Below are 14,457 nucleotides of genomic sequence, written 5' to 3'. Positions count from 1 at the left end.
ACAAGAACACGTGCAAAAGACCCACACCTCCTGAGACAGAGCCAGGTACAAATTCAAATCCTTACAGCAGTACAGTTCTTGAGAACAGACATTTTTATTTAAAAAAAACAACAGCAAAAACACTACAGTATTTACATTGTTTCTTCAGGGGCAGCTGAATCACAGGCAAAACCTCAGCCACCTTGTGTGTTAGCGGTTCAAGTATCAGAGACCCTGAGTCCACGTTTGCTAAGTGAACCTGAGACACAACCACAAGAGGTTGCTGACGAGAGATGCCAGGTACACCGCCAGGCGCACGGCTGTTGCCTTCTCTCACCTTATGGCAAGCTGTGCTAAAGCCAAAGCCCACCTTGCCTCCAGCATAGCCAGATCGCATTCCCCACAACAATTCGCCCTTGTACCTAAAATTTGATTTTTCAAGCAACCCCAGGTTGGTATAGATGATGTAGCACCTGCACTTTAGCCTTCCCTGGCCAAACACTCGTGCTTTCTGAAAGGCTGCTTGCTGCCAGCACCCCTCTAGGACAGAGCTGCCCCCCCCCACGCAGGCCGTGGTGGGCTGTGCTGATAAACCACCCCTTCTACAGCTCGCTGCTGTCCCGGGAAGGGCTCACCCATGGCAGGGCCCAGCTGCGGCACAAAAGGCTGCAGAACCTGACAGCTGGTGAGGAGAAACAGGGAGGGATGGCTCAGTGCCCACCGCACCCTCCCTGCACTACATCTGCTACCAACAGGGACAGGGGAAGAAAAGGAAAGGAAAAAACCCAAGCTGATGAATTAGACAGGGTAAGCACTCTACCTTGCAGGCACTGGCAGACCTGCCATGCAGCTCCCACTACCGTCATTGCCATGCCAGTCTACAAAAGCCTATCTACAAAGCTCTGCCTTCCCTTTCACAGCTGTATCCCAGAAGTTAAGAACAGGAGAAGTCGTTTGAGCAAATCCAGATGCTAAAAGTCTTCAGGAGCCCGTTCTCCACACCGAGGGCTGGAGCTCTCTCACTCGCGCAGCTGCAGGGAAAGAAACAGAACCAGCATCAGCCGCAGAGCCTCACCGCCCCCGGGAGGGGAGGGCAGCAGCAGCACGGCCTCTGCTGCAGGGGAGCGGGCAGGGGCTGGCTGCAGCCTCTCCAGCTCCCAAAGTCTGGTCTGGCTGTAGCTCACAGAGCCGCGGGGCCGCATCAGCACTCACCATTCTGGCAACGTAGCCGTGGAAGTGCTGGCTGATGTAGTTCACAGTGGTGCTGAAGACACGCTGGAGAAGGAAGGGCACCTTGTTTGCCACTTTCTTCGTTAGGACCATTGCTAGCACTAGCATGGCCTTCTCTCGTTCCAGGTCTGAGGGGATGGCTCGTGCAAGCACTTCCACGGCCTGCGACAGGCACCGGGTTATCTCCTGCGTGGAGGGAAGAGAGGGTGTCAGTGCAGCAACTGTGGGAGAAAGGGGTCTTGGCACAGCCAGCACCGTGCCAGCAACCCACAGGACTGTAAGGGCACCGTGCTCCTTCCCAGGCACACCCCAGTGGCAGTAGGGACAGCACCTCAGAGCTCAGCTGCTCACCCAAGACAAAAAACAGTGGAAACACCACTGGGAGATTCACAGTGCCTTACGTGCTCAGGGATTAACCCCCCCCCCCGTCTCCCCAGGATATGCACCTAGCCTGCCTGAAAGGGCCCAGGAATCCTGGGCTCCCAGGTGAGGGGAACCTGCCCTAAACACAGGGAAGATCGGGGCACCCGCCTGGGTTCGGTGGCAGAGATGACAAGGCGAGTTTCAAAGAAAAGCCTTCACACAGGCAGGAGCTAGAGATGGGGTCCAAACACTGTCTTCCTCAAGCAGGACATGTGCGTGTGCACACATCAAGCTACACCAGTGATGTGAAAAATCAAGGTCTGCCTGGTCACATTTGTTTCTGCCTTACCGAGGACTGAAAGCTCAGGCAATGAAGCTGAAGCCTGGAACCTGCCTGTGTGGACAGCAAGACCCAAGGAGTGGGGAATGCTGTTGGTTTGTGTATTTGCTAAGTGCGGGGGGTCAGACCAAAAGAAATACCCCCCCAAAAAATCAGTCCTGCCTTCTCAGAAAAGGCTTGCCCTCAAATCAAAGGCAGCACTAGCCTGTAGAGCATAGGAAACTTCATCACAGGCAGAGAGAGACAAACAAGCCAAATAGCCAGTTATATCTTGAAGATGCCAAAAAGATCTCTGGAGAAGCAAATTGTGCTTCTGGATCCAATACAGAAAAGGTTTAATACCACAGGCCTCCAATTATTTCCCTTGCAGAGCAGCGAGGCACAGCAGATGCTGGGCCAAGGACCAAGGCACATGACACCATTTGGTGGGGCAGACACCGCAGTGAAGTGCAGGCCACCCACCCAGGAAAAACCCCAGCGCTACTCCCAGCGCTGACAGCCTGTAAGCTAAAGGGTTAGGGCACTGTGGAAGGAAGCACTGGGTTTCACCACTTATTGCCTCACAGTGTACAGTAATAAACACAAACCAAGCTTCTAGGAGTGCTTTTGCCCATGTGACAAGCAACAGACAAACAGGACCCAGCATGAGTTCAAAGATCTTAAGGACGAATACTGAACCTTAACCAGACAGTTGATTTTTAAAGATAAACCCTTGAGACAACAAAATATGGCACAAACTACCTCAGCGTCAGTCCTTGTCCACAACTACCTCTGTTTCCCCATCTGCAGAAAGGGGACAAAGAGCACAAGTAACCCACTTGGCAGGACAAAGGCTGCCCCAGCATACAGCTCCATCACAGCATCAGCTCTAGTAAAACCTTCACATCGAAGTTCAGTGTTAGGGCTGTGTGTTAAAATTGCAATAATTACGGCATAAGAACTGCAAAGAGATGCATGACAAGTCTGCTGCTCCTGAGTTACAGCAGGAAGGATCTGCTAGTCAGGTTGTTTTTCACTCACCTCTCTAGACAGATTCTCATTCAGGAAGTGCTGCACTAGATCATTTACTACTTTTGCTTTGACTTCTTTATCCAGCTGGTCTCCAATCTCAGCAAGCTGAGCAGCAATGGTCCGGACAATTTCTTCATTTACCTCAGGGTCAAACACTGCCAACACAGAGCAGGATTTAGTTCACAGGCTGCAGTCAGACTGGGTTCAGTGCACGTAAGTTGCCCCATGGCATTTTGCCCATTGCCCTTACCAGCCTCCTCTCCACCCACCCCAGTCTTCTCCCTTGTTGTGACAGCTGCCTGTGCTACAGCATTCTTGTGCAGCCAACAACTCATTTGCCAGACATTTGCTTAAAAATATATTTGCTTTTTAAGCTGTAGTGTAAGTAAAGTGCTGCATCACCCTAAACAAAAAACTTGAGGAGGGGAGGCAGAACATATCCAGCCAAGATTTGTGCAGGACTGCTACAGCCAACACCCTGCCTAGGGAGGGAAAGGGAACAGAGTGAGAATGATTTTTCAAGTGAGAACTATCAGGGCCTGTGCCTTAAGCACTACCTAAAACCTAGCATCTTCTTTTGGCAAAGCCTCCCATTGTTGCTTTGGGGTGTGAAATCAATAGTTCTCTACGATGGTTGCGTATTTACTACAGCAGCTCCTCTTCGTGCTCCTTGGGTCGAGATCAGAGTGCCAGCTGACACATCCTGAGCAAGGGGCTCATGGCAGGTGATACAGGAACAGCACAAGAAACAATGTGAGGAGCCATTTCTGCCACACTGGTACAGCACAAAGGGATTCGTTCAGTACCAGAAGAGCTGCTCCAAAAGCCTAGCCCAAGTGCTCAAACTCCTTGAGGAGCAGAGTGAGGCCTAGCAGAACTGCTGAAGATCACATTAAGGACAGCAATCAGTACCAGCTTTCAGTAAGACAGCTAGTGCTGTCTTACCCCACATGTTAAAATCCCAACCAACACAGCCATCAACTGTTAAGTTTCTCAGTGGAGAAAACATTACTGCGACAAACCATCAGAAGAGTAAAGAGTGGAAGGAAAAAAAGCCTGCAACCTTCAGAGAAGGCGTGTGGGAAGGAGAAGAGAGCACTCACCTTGCTCACCGTTCTGGAAATGGCCGCTCCGATTCCCATCAGTCTGAAGCTCGCCATCACTGTCACAGTAGAGGATGTCTTGCAGAGGATACACAATCCCCTGGCTTCGTAGGGACGGCAGCTGCTCTTTAAACTCACAACCAGAGGACTCCTCCAGGAAAGCAAACAACAGCATGCGCTCCATCTGGTTAAATCCACCGCTATGGATATCCTAAACACGAAGGAATCACTGTTAAGCCCACGTCCCACTCAGTAGGTCCGTGCAGATTCTGTTTTCCCATCGGTGAACACCTTTTTCTGGCCTCCTCTGGGCCCATTGCATGATGATGCCCAATTGACAAGACTCGAGCAACCTAATGCCAGCTCCCGGATGTGCACACACAGAGAACTGCCTGATGGCTAACACCAGACAGCTCTGTTCTTACCAACCCACAGCGGAGGCATCAGCTCACCTCTTCCTGCATGTTTCTAGCACTGGCACAGACTAAATCCCTGATCAGAGCTCTTTTTTTAAAGCACAGCTGTGTACTCAGTACAAGTCTCCCGCTTCTGTTTACGGATCTGCATTTCAAAGGTTTTACCCCTGTATTTGGGAACTGGGCATTCTGCTTCCTGTACTGAGCTACGCCAACAGCTCCCCACTTAAATGTCAGAGCAGTAACGAGGTGGGGAATGGAGAGAACAGCATCAGCCTTCAAAATCTACAGCTTGTATTTCTTTTTTTCATTTGAAAGGGATCTAGACAAGCTCCACAATAACCCCCCTCAGATGCCTGTGGCATCATATTTACTTGGGAAGAGATTGAGCAAGGAAGCAGAACAAGGGCAACACATCTGGAAATGGAAACATGGGAAGTAAGGTGCTTGATCAAGCACCAAGAGAAAGCACACCTCCCATGACCTGAGCATGGGTGTCTGTAGACAGCAGCAACGCTCACTGGGACACCAGCAACAATCCCCTGAACAACCCACTGGAAATGGCATCAGATTTATGGCCAGAAGAGTTAAGGAAAGGCAGAGGAAAGAGGCCTAGAATTGTACCTTAACATGAAGTGTGGTGCAGACAGCAGCAGACATTTCAACAGCAGTTTAAATGTTTAGCAAAGACTTGTGTGTGATAAATAGTAGCTTCAGGATTGTGCTTAATATCGCACAAAGCACTAATGAAGTGATCGCAGCAATGTGTCAGTTTATTAGTTTTAGTGATTTGCTGCTTAATCAGACATTGTAGGCTCTTAAAATCAGTTGCATCTCAAGTCTAAAGGGAGAGTCTCACACTGAGGTAATGAGGTAGCAGCCTGCAAACTGAATGTTTCCATCTGCTTCTTGTTTGCATTCGTGAGGGAGAGGAGCAGCACCAGAAGCCCCAGCATGAATTCTGGGGAAGATGAGCCCAACTTTTTGAAACCCAACCCCTTCAGGGCATCTCAGGGCAAGTGCACAGGAGAACCACAGACTTCAGCCCCATTTGAAACCAACCTGTTCCATGATGGGTTCAGAAATGAAGCAGCTCTCGTCACCCTCTGCTTGAGATCAAAGTCCTTGCCCTGCAAGAGTGAGAATAAGTGGGGAAAGGCAAAAAATAACTCCTACATACACACGAAGAAGGCACCCCACACGCAGAGATACTGCGTACTGGCTGAAGATACTGGCTGAAGGCAGGCACTGCGTTCCCACCCAGCCTTCTTCACCCCAGGCAACAGCCTGCCTGCTGCACAGGCACCCGCTGACCCCGAACCAGGTGAAAGCACCCGAGAGCCTGCCCGGCCAGATCACCAGCTAGCCAACAAAGATCTGGACTCATGATGACAGACCCTAGTTTATTGAAATAACTATTTAAAACAGATGTGGAGGGGTAAGTGTGCAGGTGGGAAAAGAGGGAGGAAGTGAAAGCATAAATGAATTCAAACTCTGAGGGAAGCCGCAGTAACAGCTTCAAGAGACCAGGAATTTCCCAGCTTTTAAAGACTCTCAGAAGTCCCCAGAACCAAAACACAACCTCAAAGATACTTTTTAAAAAAAAAAAACAAAACACCGTAGCCTGCAGGCAGCCTTTAAGCCACGGGCTCTTTTCACTTAATCATTATGCTGAACTTCTGGCTTCCTAAAACAGATTGCTTTGCATCACGCCATTTCTCTGTTCAGTTCAAATCCGTGATGCTTCCACTCACCTCAACCCTAAGGAGCGTGCTGCCTGGTTAGAACGCAGTCCCCTCTGATTTCCTGGGACCTGACAGGAACTCTGCAACAGGACAGGGCGACCCTTCTCCGGGGCTTTGTCTTTGCTGGAAGAGAGAGAGATGGTGATTAAGGTGGGAGAATTTGATAAGGCATCCCTGGAATCAAGAGGAAATTGGGAAGTTAGCATTAAGTCAGCAGCAGGACCTTGGCTTTGTGCAGGGAGTCACCCAGATCAGCAACTCACCTGTAAGCTAGGCAAATCCTCAACTTGCAGATTTTGTGTATAACATTCTTCATTCAAAGAAAATCAGCCCAGAACAGAGGTGTCTGTGTTACCAGTAGGGAACAGGGGCAATCCTTTGACACGAAGGACCGCCAAGTTAAACACCACCTCCTGACCTGTCACACCTGAGACTACAGGAGGCCCACGCCACACCTGCCTCAGACCCACACTCACCGCAGCGACCCTGGGCTCCCCCAACACTGCCAGCCCCACCAGATGCCAAAAGCTCCACATGGGATCACAGCATAACTGCTCAGACAAACCCACGCTGCCTGATTTGGGCTCGGGATCTAATTTTGGCATATGAGTACAGGCTGAACAAGTCTCCCCCTCTTTCCCCATCCTCACCAGCAGACGCAGGGCAGGTGTCCCGCAGCTCCAGGAGGCGCACGGTGCCACTGGAGCCAGGACAGCTGCAGCCTGCACACCAGCACCCAGGTGTGCGAGTGAAAGCAGCCAAGGGGGACTTCTGGACACGCACAGACTTTTCCCCCCCCCCCGAGCATGCCCACGGTTTGCTGGTAGGGCTGCAGGGGCAGGGCACAGCAGCTCGGGGCATGCCCATGCAAGCACCTTGCCTGCACAGCTCCCCAGTATGGGGCGCTGGAGCCTTCATGCTCCTCATACGGATTCCTGGAAAGCTGCAGCTTGCCTGGCTGCAGCTCTGACCATCTGAACGCCACATTTGGAAAGCTCTTGGTGCTTTTCAGAGAGACAAGCGCGTGAGCTGGTCGTGGCAGAAAAGAGAGGAGCCTCAGCGCGGCCCCTGCCCTGGCATTGCTCCCAGGGAGGGACCTGCAGCACGTGGGGGACCAGCTCATCATCCCCTTCCCTCTGGGAGTCAGCTCCACTTCATCCAAGTTACACTCTTCCACAAAATATCCACAAAAATAAAGATATTTTAAAAACACAAAAATACAATCACCCATCCTAACTGCAAACTGAGAGGCTGTCCACTCCTGTCCCCTGGGCTGAGCTAAGGGGCTGCCATAAAGAACAGACAAAAACAAAATGCCCCCCTGCACTCCCCAAGTACTTATATGGTAAAAAATTGAGACAAAGCAGCTTCAGGTGGTGATTTCATGAACTCTCCCCACATCAAGCGATCACCACCCAGGCAGTGAGAGCCCCCGAGGGGCTCCAGCCTTTGGCTAAGCAAGTTCCACTTGGGTGGTCACAAACACACCTGAGAACAGGAAAAAATAACTTCTTTCCTGCCACAAAACGGCTCTCTACCATAAAGATAGCTTTTTTTTTTTTAAAACTACTTGTTCCAGAGGCCTCAAATTTTAGGTAACTCCCTTGAATCAATACAAGGGGTTTTGGTATTTACAGAGCTCATCCTGAAAAGTCAAACTCCTTTGTGGCGGCTCAGAAAAATAAAAAAAATCAGACCCTTAAAGAGCAAACCCCTGAACAATCAAATGCAATCACACCACTGCCATCTGAGTTTAATTCATTAAAGCTTTTGAACCCTGAAAGCTGTAGATCAGGATTTTAAGACATCTTCCAATGGATGTAAGAAGTTCCCTATTACGGGATGAACAGTATCTTTAGTAGGAAGATGAAAATAAGATGGAGATTACAAACTACCTATACTCAGGTTCAGAGTAAAACTTGATCAGCTGCTAAGGCTGCTTTACAACTGCTAGAAGTCTTAGCAAGTATTTTATGGAGGACGATATCTGAGTTAAAATACCAGTTAATTTTAATGCATTATTCCTCCAGCCTCTGTTGCAGCTCCGCACTGTGTCAAGCAGACACTCAGCAGAACCGCCAGGAACGAACAGATGCAGCTGTGAGCCTGCTGATCCTCCTCCCCACCATTTAGGCAGTGGCCAATCTTTCATCTCCTTATTTCCTCCCCCTCCACGCCTCGGTGGCCGCTGCCTGCTCGGTTACGAGCTGTGCATTGAAACGGTGCCAGCCCCGTCGAGCTGAATCACTGTAACTTGAGGGAGATCACCTCCAAAACAAACCAAAACATGAAAAAATAGCATAAGCAGCAACCCCTCCTACTCAAACTGGGCACCAGCAGCAAAAGCTGCTCTGTGTTAATGCAGAACAGAGCGCCCAGCGAGTCCCACTGCTCGGAAGGAGCAAACACGTGGGCAGAGAGAGGCAAAGTTATTCCCAACTCCTCCTAAGAGCCACCGCCTGCTCCCGTGGGGCTACAAAGGACATGATAAATGAGCATTTCTCCTAGCTGAGAAGTGCTGGAAGGCTGAGAGATGTCCCACAAGGGGTCTGACCTCAGAAGATAAACTCAGAGAGCCCAAAATAGCAAGGGCATCACTTCCCCGCAGCTCTTGCCCAAAAGCTGCTGCAGGGCCCCTGTGGGTGTAGGCCTACCTGCACACACCCTGGGCTTTCCCTGGGATCTGACAGCTGGGAACAACCACGGCGATCACTTTCCCAAGGCGCTTCTGTCTTCCTGTAAGCCCATGGTGACTTCCAGCACAAATACACAGCTGCTAACCCGCTAACACACACCTCTGGGCAGCAGGGGGTGGCACTGCCTCCTTTAACAGCTCCTCTCGGCTCCAAGACATCCTGTACAGCGCCCAGACAGCCCCGCCATCAGCCAAAGCTCTCACCGTGCTCTGTCAAGATCCTTATCTTTGTTTCACCTCGGGTTAGGAGCCAATTCTTCACAGCAGAGGCTAAGAAAAGGCCTCGGTCATCAAGGGGAGAGCTTGCAGCCCGCGCAGTGATTCCTCTGCCTGGCAGCTGGAGATAAGGATTTATTTTTGGCAGTCGGGATGACGACATCGTGGAGCAAAGGGAACAACAGTACCTGTGGGTCCATCTCCAGACCTGGCGGCCTTCGCTTGCCTGGCGGGCAGAGCCCTCCACAGGAGGGATCACCTTACAGACGGGGTGTGTGCAGCTGATGCAACTCGCTCTGTCTCCTGACATCTTAAATCCCCATTTCAAACCACAGCCACTCAATTTCACGACGCTCCCCAAAGCGTGCCACAGGCATGACAGCTTTACAGGAGGCAGCAGCATGTCTCAGGGATACCGAGCTCCTCAGGTGAGGGAAGACACCCTGCCCATGGGCTCAGGCACACACCACAGCCAGTTCAGTGGGCTTTTTCTGCCCCTTTTTGACGAGAAGCATTACTGGAGGCTCTTCTAAAGAGAATAGTTAGACTGACCTTTTTATGAGACATATTTAATCTCCCAGGGGCGTTGCATTATTTTTAATTCTGTGCTTTTGGCTGGAGATTATGCTGACTACACGCTTACAGCAATCCTCCAGCTGTCAGGGCAGCTCTGGAACTGCCTAGTGGAAAAGGCCATCCTGCTTCCTCCTCAGCCTTGATGCTCGTTCAGCTCAAAAGGCTTGCCCCCAGGCGGCACTGTCAGTGGACAGGAGGGAGCACAGCACGCTGCTAGTCCTGTTTAGAGGGGAAAAGAAGGAAGAAGTAGGCTGCTGTGATGACTGTTTTTTCTATCCAACCTCAGGAGCCGGCCTAGGGACACACCAGGGCTGGGTTTACTCAGCACGAAGCCTGCAGCTCAGGCTGCCCCAACGTGCAGAGCCAGATCCTGGATTCGGTGGGACCCAAGGGGAATCTGCGCGTCCCTGTATTTTGGGGACCAGCTGAGGAGATTCTCCGGCCCTTGGAAAGGACTGGACACAGCAGCTGCCACCCCAACTAGAGGACAACACCTCCTCATCCTGAACATCCATGCTCTGTCCACACGTGCTTCACCTCGCAGCTTTGGTGCATTTCACTGCTGATACCGGCAGTAAGGAACGAGTGAGCTGACTGCCTGACTGGGACATCAGGAGTGCCAGGAAGGGAATTGGTAAGGAAAGACAGACACGGGGACACTACCAGCCGCAGACCCTACCACTGGACCAGAATTTCTCCTCCAGGCCCAGAAGGAGGAGGAGTATCTGCAGTGCCTCCTGAAACACAGATGCTACAAAGATGCTCCCAGCAGAGGATTTTAAAAGCTGGATCAGCAGGGGACGTGTGGGACTAGGTGTGCAGGAACAGGAAGGGAACATTGTAAAGGAACCCGACCAAAGTCCCTCGCTGAACAAAACCAGTCTGCTGATGCAATCGGCAGCAGGGCACTGGCCAAGATACTACGCAATGGTGCTGAGCGCAGGACAGGCTCCTCTCAGCACCCCAGGCCACTTGAAGTGCAGCCCACTCACCTCACCCAGCTCTGAACACCCCCTGTAAGTCTTAAGAAATTACAGAAAAAAGGGTACAAAGATCCTCAGTGGCACGCTTAGCTGCTCCAGCAGCATGCACAGCACCATCTCAGTGCTTGAGAACTTCTGCAAAACACCACGATGCACTTTAAGCGGGCTTCCTTCCTTCCGAAGGTCAGGCACACCAACCACAGCTACGAACACCCCTGTCTGCTAGGAAGCAGCCACGCATCAGTACAAGCAGGCAAGGTGATCCTCAGAGAAGCCAGACACCGTGCCTCTGGTGACACGAAGCGTGCTGGCCCTCAGAACCCTCTCCTCCTGTGTTGCATTTCCAACTCTTATTCCTGCCACAGAAATTAAACAGGTGAAGCCAGCGGTAAAATAAAAAGGAGTCACTTTGGTGGAATCTCCTCAGACAGGAGCCCATTCAAACCGTGCAACCAGAAGGGATGGTGACAACACAGCACTCTCAAATCCAAACAGCAACTCCTCACCAGCATTGTGAGGACAAAGAAAGCGTGATCTCTGCTAAGCACCTTTAAACAACAACACACAGCTAAGAGACTGCTCTCTTCCAAAGAAGTGCAATGGGGCTGTTTGGAAACTGCCGAGCAGCTGCCCGGGGGAAACACCTTTTCTTACTTCTCGGCGCCCCGCATCAATCTTCTCCTCGACGTTGAGTCGGGCTCCCCAGCTGTAGGTCGGCGGGCGATGCGGAAAAGCGTGGATTTTACTGCGAGAAGAAGCATGACAGTGCACGAAATAACGCAGCCTATTTCACTTTCAGTTTTAGCTTAGGAGGAAACAGATTAATGCTTTGTCCCAGAAAGTGAATGCAAAACCAAATATAAGTGTAAAAATGTCAGTGTGAATGTCAGAACAAAAACAAAATACAGCAGCTAGCTGATGCAAGCAGATTTATTTTGTATAGCTGTTAATACAAGGGTTAAAGCAAGTCACTGGGAGTTACACTGATAAATTGTTTTCCTCCTTTAAGGAGATTAAAAACATCTCAGCAAGTTAGAGAGACACGGCCACCGCCTGTTCGTTCACCGTGACACCGCAGCGAGGACATAGCAGGAACTAACCAAAGGTTGGGGTGCTCTGACAGGAAACACAGCAGGCTTGCTGACACCAACAAAAATCCAGCACCCATAGCCCAGGTGCCCTGCTCACACCTTAGCCAAAGCTGAGGAGGAGGCCTGGGATTTTAAAGTCATGTTCTGAGCAACACACTCCAAGTAAAAGGAGTTCAGAGCCACGGTGACCCCTCTCCCCTTTAGTGTGGAGTGTCACACAGGAGGGTATATTGCAGCATACAACCTTTCCCTCATATTCACCAGCAAGGACAGCCCAGCCAAGCCCCACTGTGACCAGGAGGCATGCTTGGGTCAAAACAGATACAAAATCCTCAGGAAAAGGACCAGCTACATCCATCCTGCAACCATTAACTGATGAGTTTTAACTAGCCCAGCTTCCTCATCCCGATATAAGCCATCCAAAAGTAAAATGGGATCAAACTTCAAGTAGGAGCCTCGCACTTCCAGTCAATCTACAAGTTCAACCCCCTAATTAAAAATATTTGCAAGCATCTGGCTTGGTACAGCACACAGATATGAAGATAACTCCAGCTCCAAATAAAGTGCAATCTGACGCAGGCAAAAAGCCACAGCATGCTAAGAGAAAACCAGAGGAAGGTGCTATGCAAAGAAATATCAGATTTGCTGGTAAATTCAGCTGAGGGGCTGCTAACAGGTGGAAATGAAACCTGCTCTTTTGCAGTCAGTTCCTTTCAATAGAGAAAACCAGCGGCTGGGCTGATTCCCCTAGCCCCCTGCTGCTTGGCAGCTCATATCCAGGGGCAACAGGAGCAGCTTTATGGAGGAGCCTACCTCGCACAGCCACCACCCTGCAGTTATGTCAGCGGGCCGTGTGTGGGGCTATTACAGGCTCAAGGCTGTATCAGGTATTACGTCCTACTCGCCTGTGCGCCCTGCAATAAGGGAAGCAATAACTTCTGGGTGCCAAGCCACTCCGGAAAGGTCTCCAGAGGTGGTGGTCACAGGATTTATGCGCCTGCCTGCCTCCAGATAAAACATTTCCATCCTATCACAGCATAATCTGTTCGATCTGCCAGCTCCTCAAGACTTCTGAGGAGCGAGGGTGACCCCGCCATCCTGTTACACAGGAAAAACAATACCAGGAAACAACCGAACAGGGGTCAGTTATGTCACGAGTGCTGACAGACGACGCACACACCAGCCTTCCCCAATTACAGTTACCACAGCTCTTACTGACTGGAGTTAACGGAAATCAAAAGCCACCGAGCACCTCTACAAGGCGCCCACGTTACCCAAGCACAGGAGTCCCGAGCACGGAGACTCGAGGCTTGCACAGGCAGCACGATCCTGCTGATGGTGTTGGTTAGGCATGGAGCTGGACACAGCACACCGAGCTGTGCCAGCTTACACCTGGGTGTAAGAAATCAGCGAGGGGCTGGTGGGACCCCAACGAAGCCACCTAACCAAGTGGTCTTGTTTCCTTCCTAAATTCAGTAGATACAACCAGGTACTTATGAGAAGGAGGAAGGCAAGTAAGAATGCAAGACCATGCAGAAAGACCTCCCGTTCAACCAGTATCTTTCATAATGTTATGCTTTCATAAGCAGGTGAAAAAAAAGTTTCAGTTTGAATAAAGACCAAAAAAAGTCGATAAGAGAACCCCCAATCACCCCCCCAACACACACAAGTGGACTTTTTCTAAAAGCCCTTTGCAAGGAAAGAGAAAGCACACCTTAGAAACAATTTCCTGCTGGGGAACCACCTCGCTCCTTCCTCCACCAAAAGGCTGAGAAGGCCGTGAACGAAGCGCATGAAATTTTAACCCAGATACCCCAGGAAACACCAGAGCAGGGGGCGCGTTGCTCTGAGAGGAGCCTGGGCCTTCCGCACACAGCCTGGCATAGTTTAACTAGTTCTGAGGCGCTGGCGCCCCGATGTTTAGTTAACGTTACAGAATATTGTTCTTTTAAAAAAACAAAGTCGCCACAGACTCGCTCCGAGAGGCGGGAACGGGCAGGGGCCGCCCTTCCCTTGCTCCCCCGCTGCCACCCCCCATCCCCGCAGCCGCCCCTCCTGCTGGAGGGCAGGGATCCCTCGGGGGTCCCTGCCGCAGGATCAACCCCCGGTAAGCCCCCGAAAGCCACCCTCTGGGCTGAGAGCTCCCGGCACGGCCCCATACGGGCTGGGAGAGAGCAGCCGAGGGGACAAAGCCAGCGGCGGGAGCAACAGCGGGTTGACCTGGCGGCCGGCCAGAGCCAGCGCGGGAGGGAGCCCCATCGTGATACCGGCGACAGCGCGGCGAGTTAAACGCAAATAAAAATAAAAACAAGCGGCTGAAGGCAGGGTTCAGCGGGTGGAACAAAGCCGGCCGGCCCGCTGCTGGCCCCGCCGCTCTCCTCTCCCCCCTCCCCGGCGCTGCACTCACCCTGCGGGCACAGCCCCGGTGCTGGCGGCTCCGTCTCCTCGCCGTTGCCGCTCTCGCCCTGCCCCCGCCGCCCGCCCGCCATTTCATGCTTCCCGCTCCGCCCCGCTCCGCCCCGCACCGCCCCTGGGCGCCGGGCCAGCGCCATGGGTCGCATGCAGAAAGTCTCCCTCAGGAGGTTGTGCCACTCGCCGTGGCACTGCTTAAAATAAATTTGTTTCTTTCACGTGGAGATTTCCTCTCAGGCTCGCGCTCCTGCCCCGCGCAGCCCCTCAGTGATGGGGTCGGGGGGGGCTGGCTGGCGC

At 51.7% G+C, this 14,457-nt stretch overlaps 1 protein-coding gene across 1 annotated transcript; it reads right to left on the bottom strand.

Moving 5' to 3' along the window:
- Positions 1–75: 75 nt before the first annotated feature.
- BID (BH3 interacting domain death agonist) lies at positions 76–14,277 on the bottom strand. The gene is made up of 7 exons (XM_068660466.1): positions 14,156–14,277; positions 6,197–6,310; positions 5,505–5,572; positions 4,027–4,237; positions 2,933–3,078; positions 1,192–1,395; positions 76–1,010 (listed from the first exon to the last, which is right to left on the bottom strand). Exons 3-7 carry the CDS (start codon positions 5,511–5,513, stop codon positions 999–1,001), a joined length of 582 nt encoding a protein of 193 aa, XP_068516567.1. The 5' UTR covers positions 5,514–5,572; positions 6,197–6,310; positions 14,156–14,277; the 3' UTR covers positions 76–998.
- Between the last annotated feature and the right edge of the window lie 180 nt (positions 14,278–14,457).

The sequence above is a fragment of the Anas acuta genome, chromosome 1 (genome assembly GCF_963932015.1).
Source record: "Anas acuta chromosome 1, bAnaAcu1.1, whole genome shotgun sequence".
NCBI classification, from domain to species: domain Eukaryota; kingdom Metazoa; phylum Chordata; class Aves; order Anseriformes; family Anatidae; genus Anas; species Anas acuta.
Note: the sequence above shows the minus strand (reverse complement) of the source record. Positions and strands in the feature narration are given on the sequence as shown.

Coding starts and splice junctions, on each gene's coding strand:
- BID (XM_068660466.1), bottom strand. Junction 3,079..4,026: donor TTTCCAGAACGGTGAGCAAG/GTGAGTGCTCTC, acceptor CTGTGTTGGCAG/TGTTTGACCCTGAGGTAAAT. Junction 1,396..2,932: donor ATGAGAATCTGTCTAGAGAG/GTGAGTGAAAAA, acceptor CCCTCCACGCAG/GAGATAACCCGGTGCCTGTC.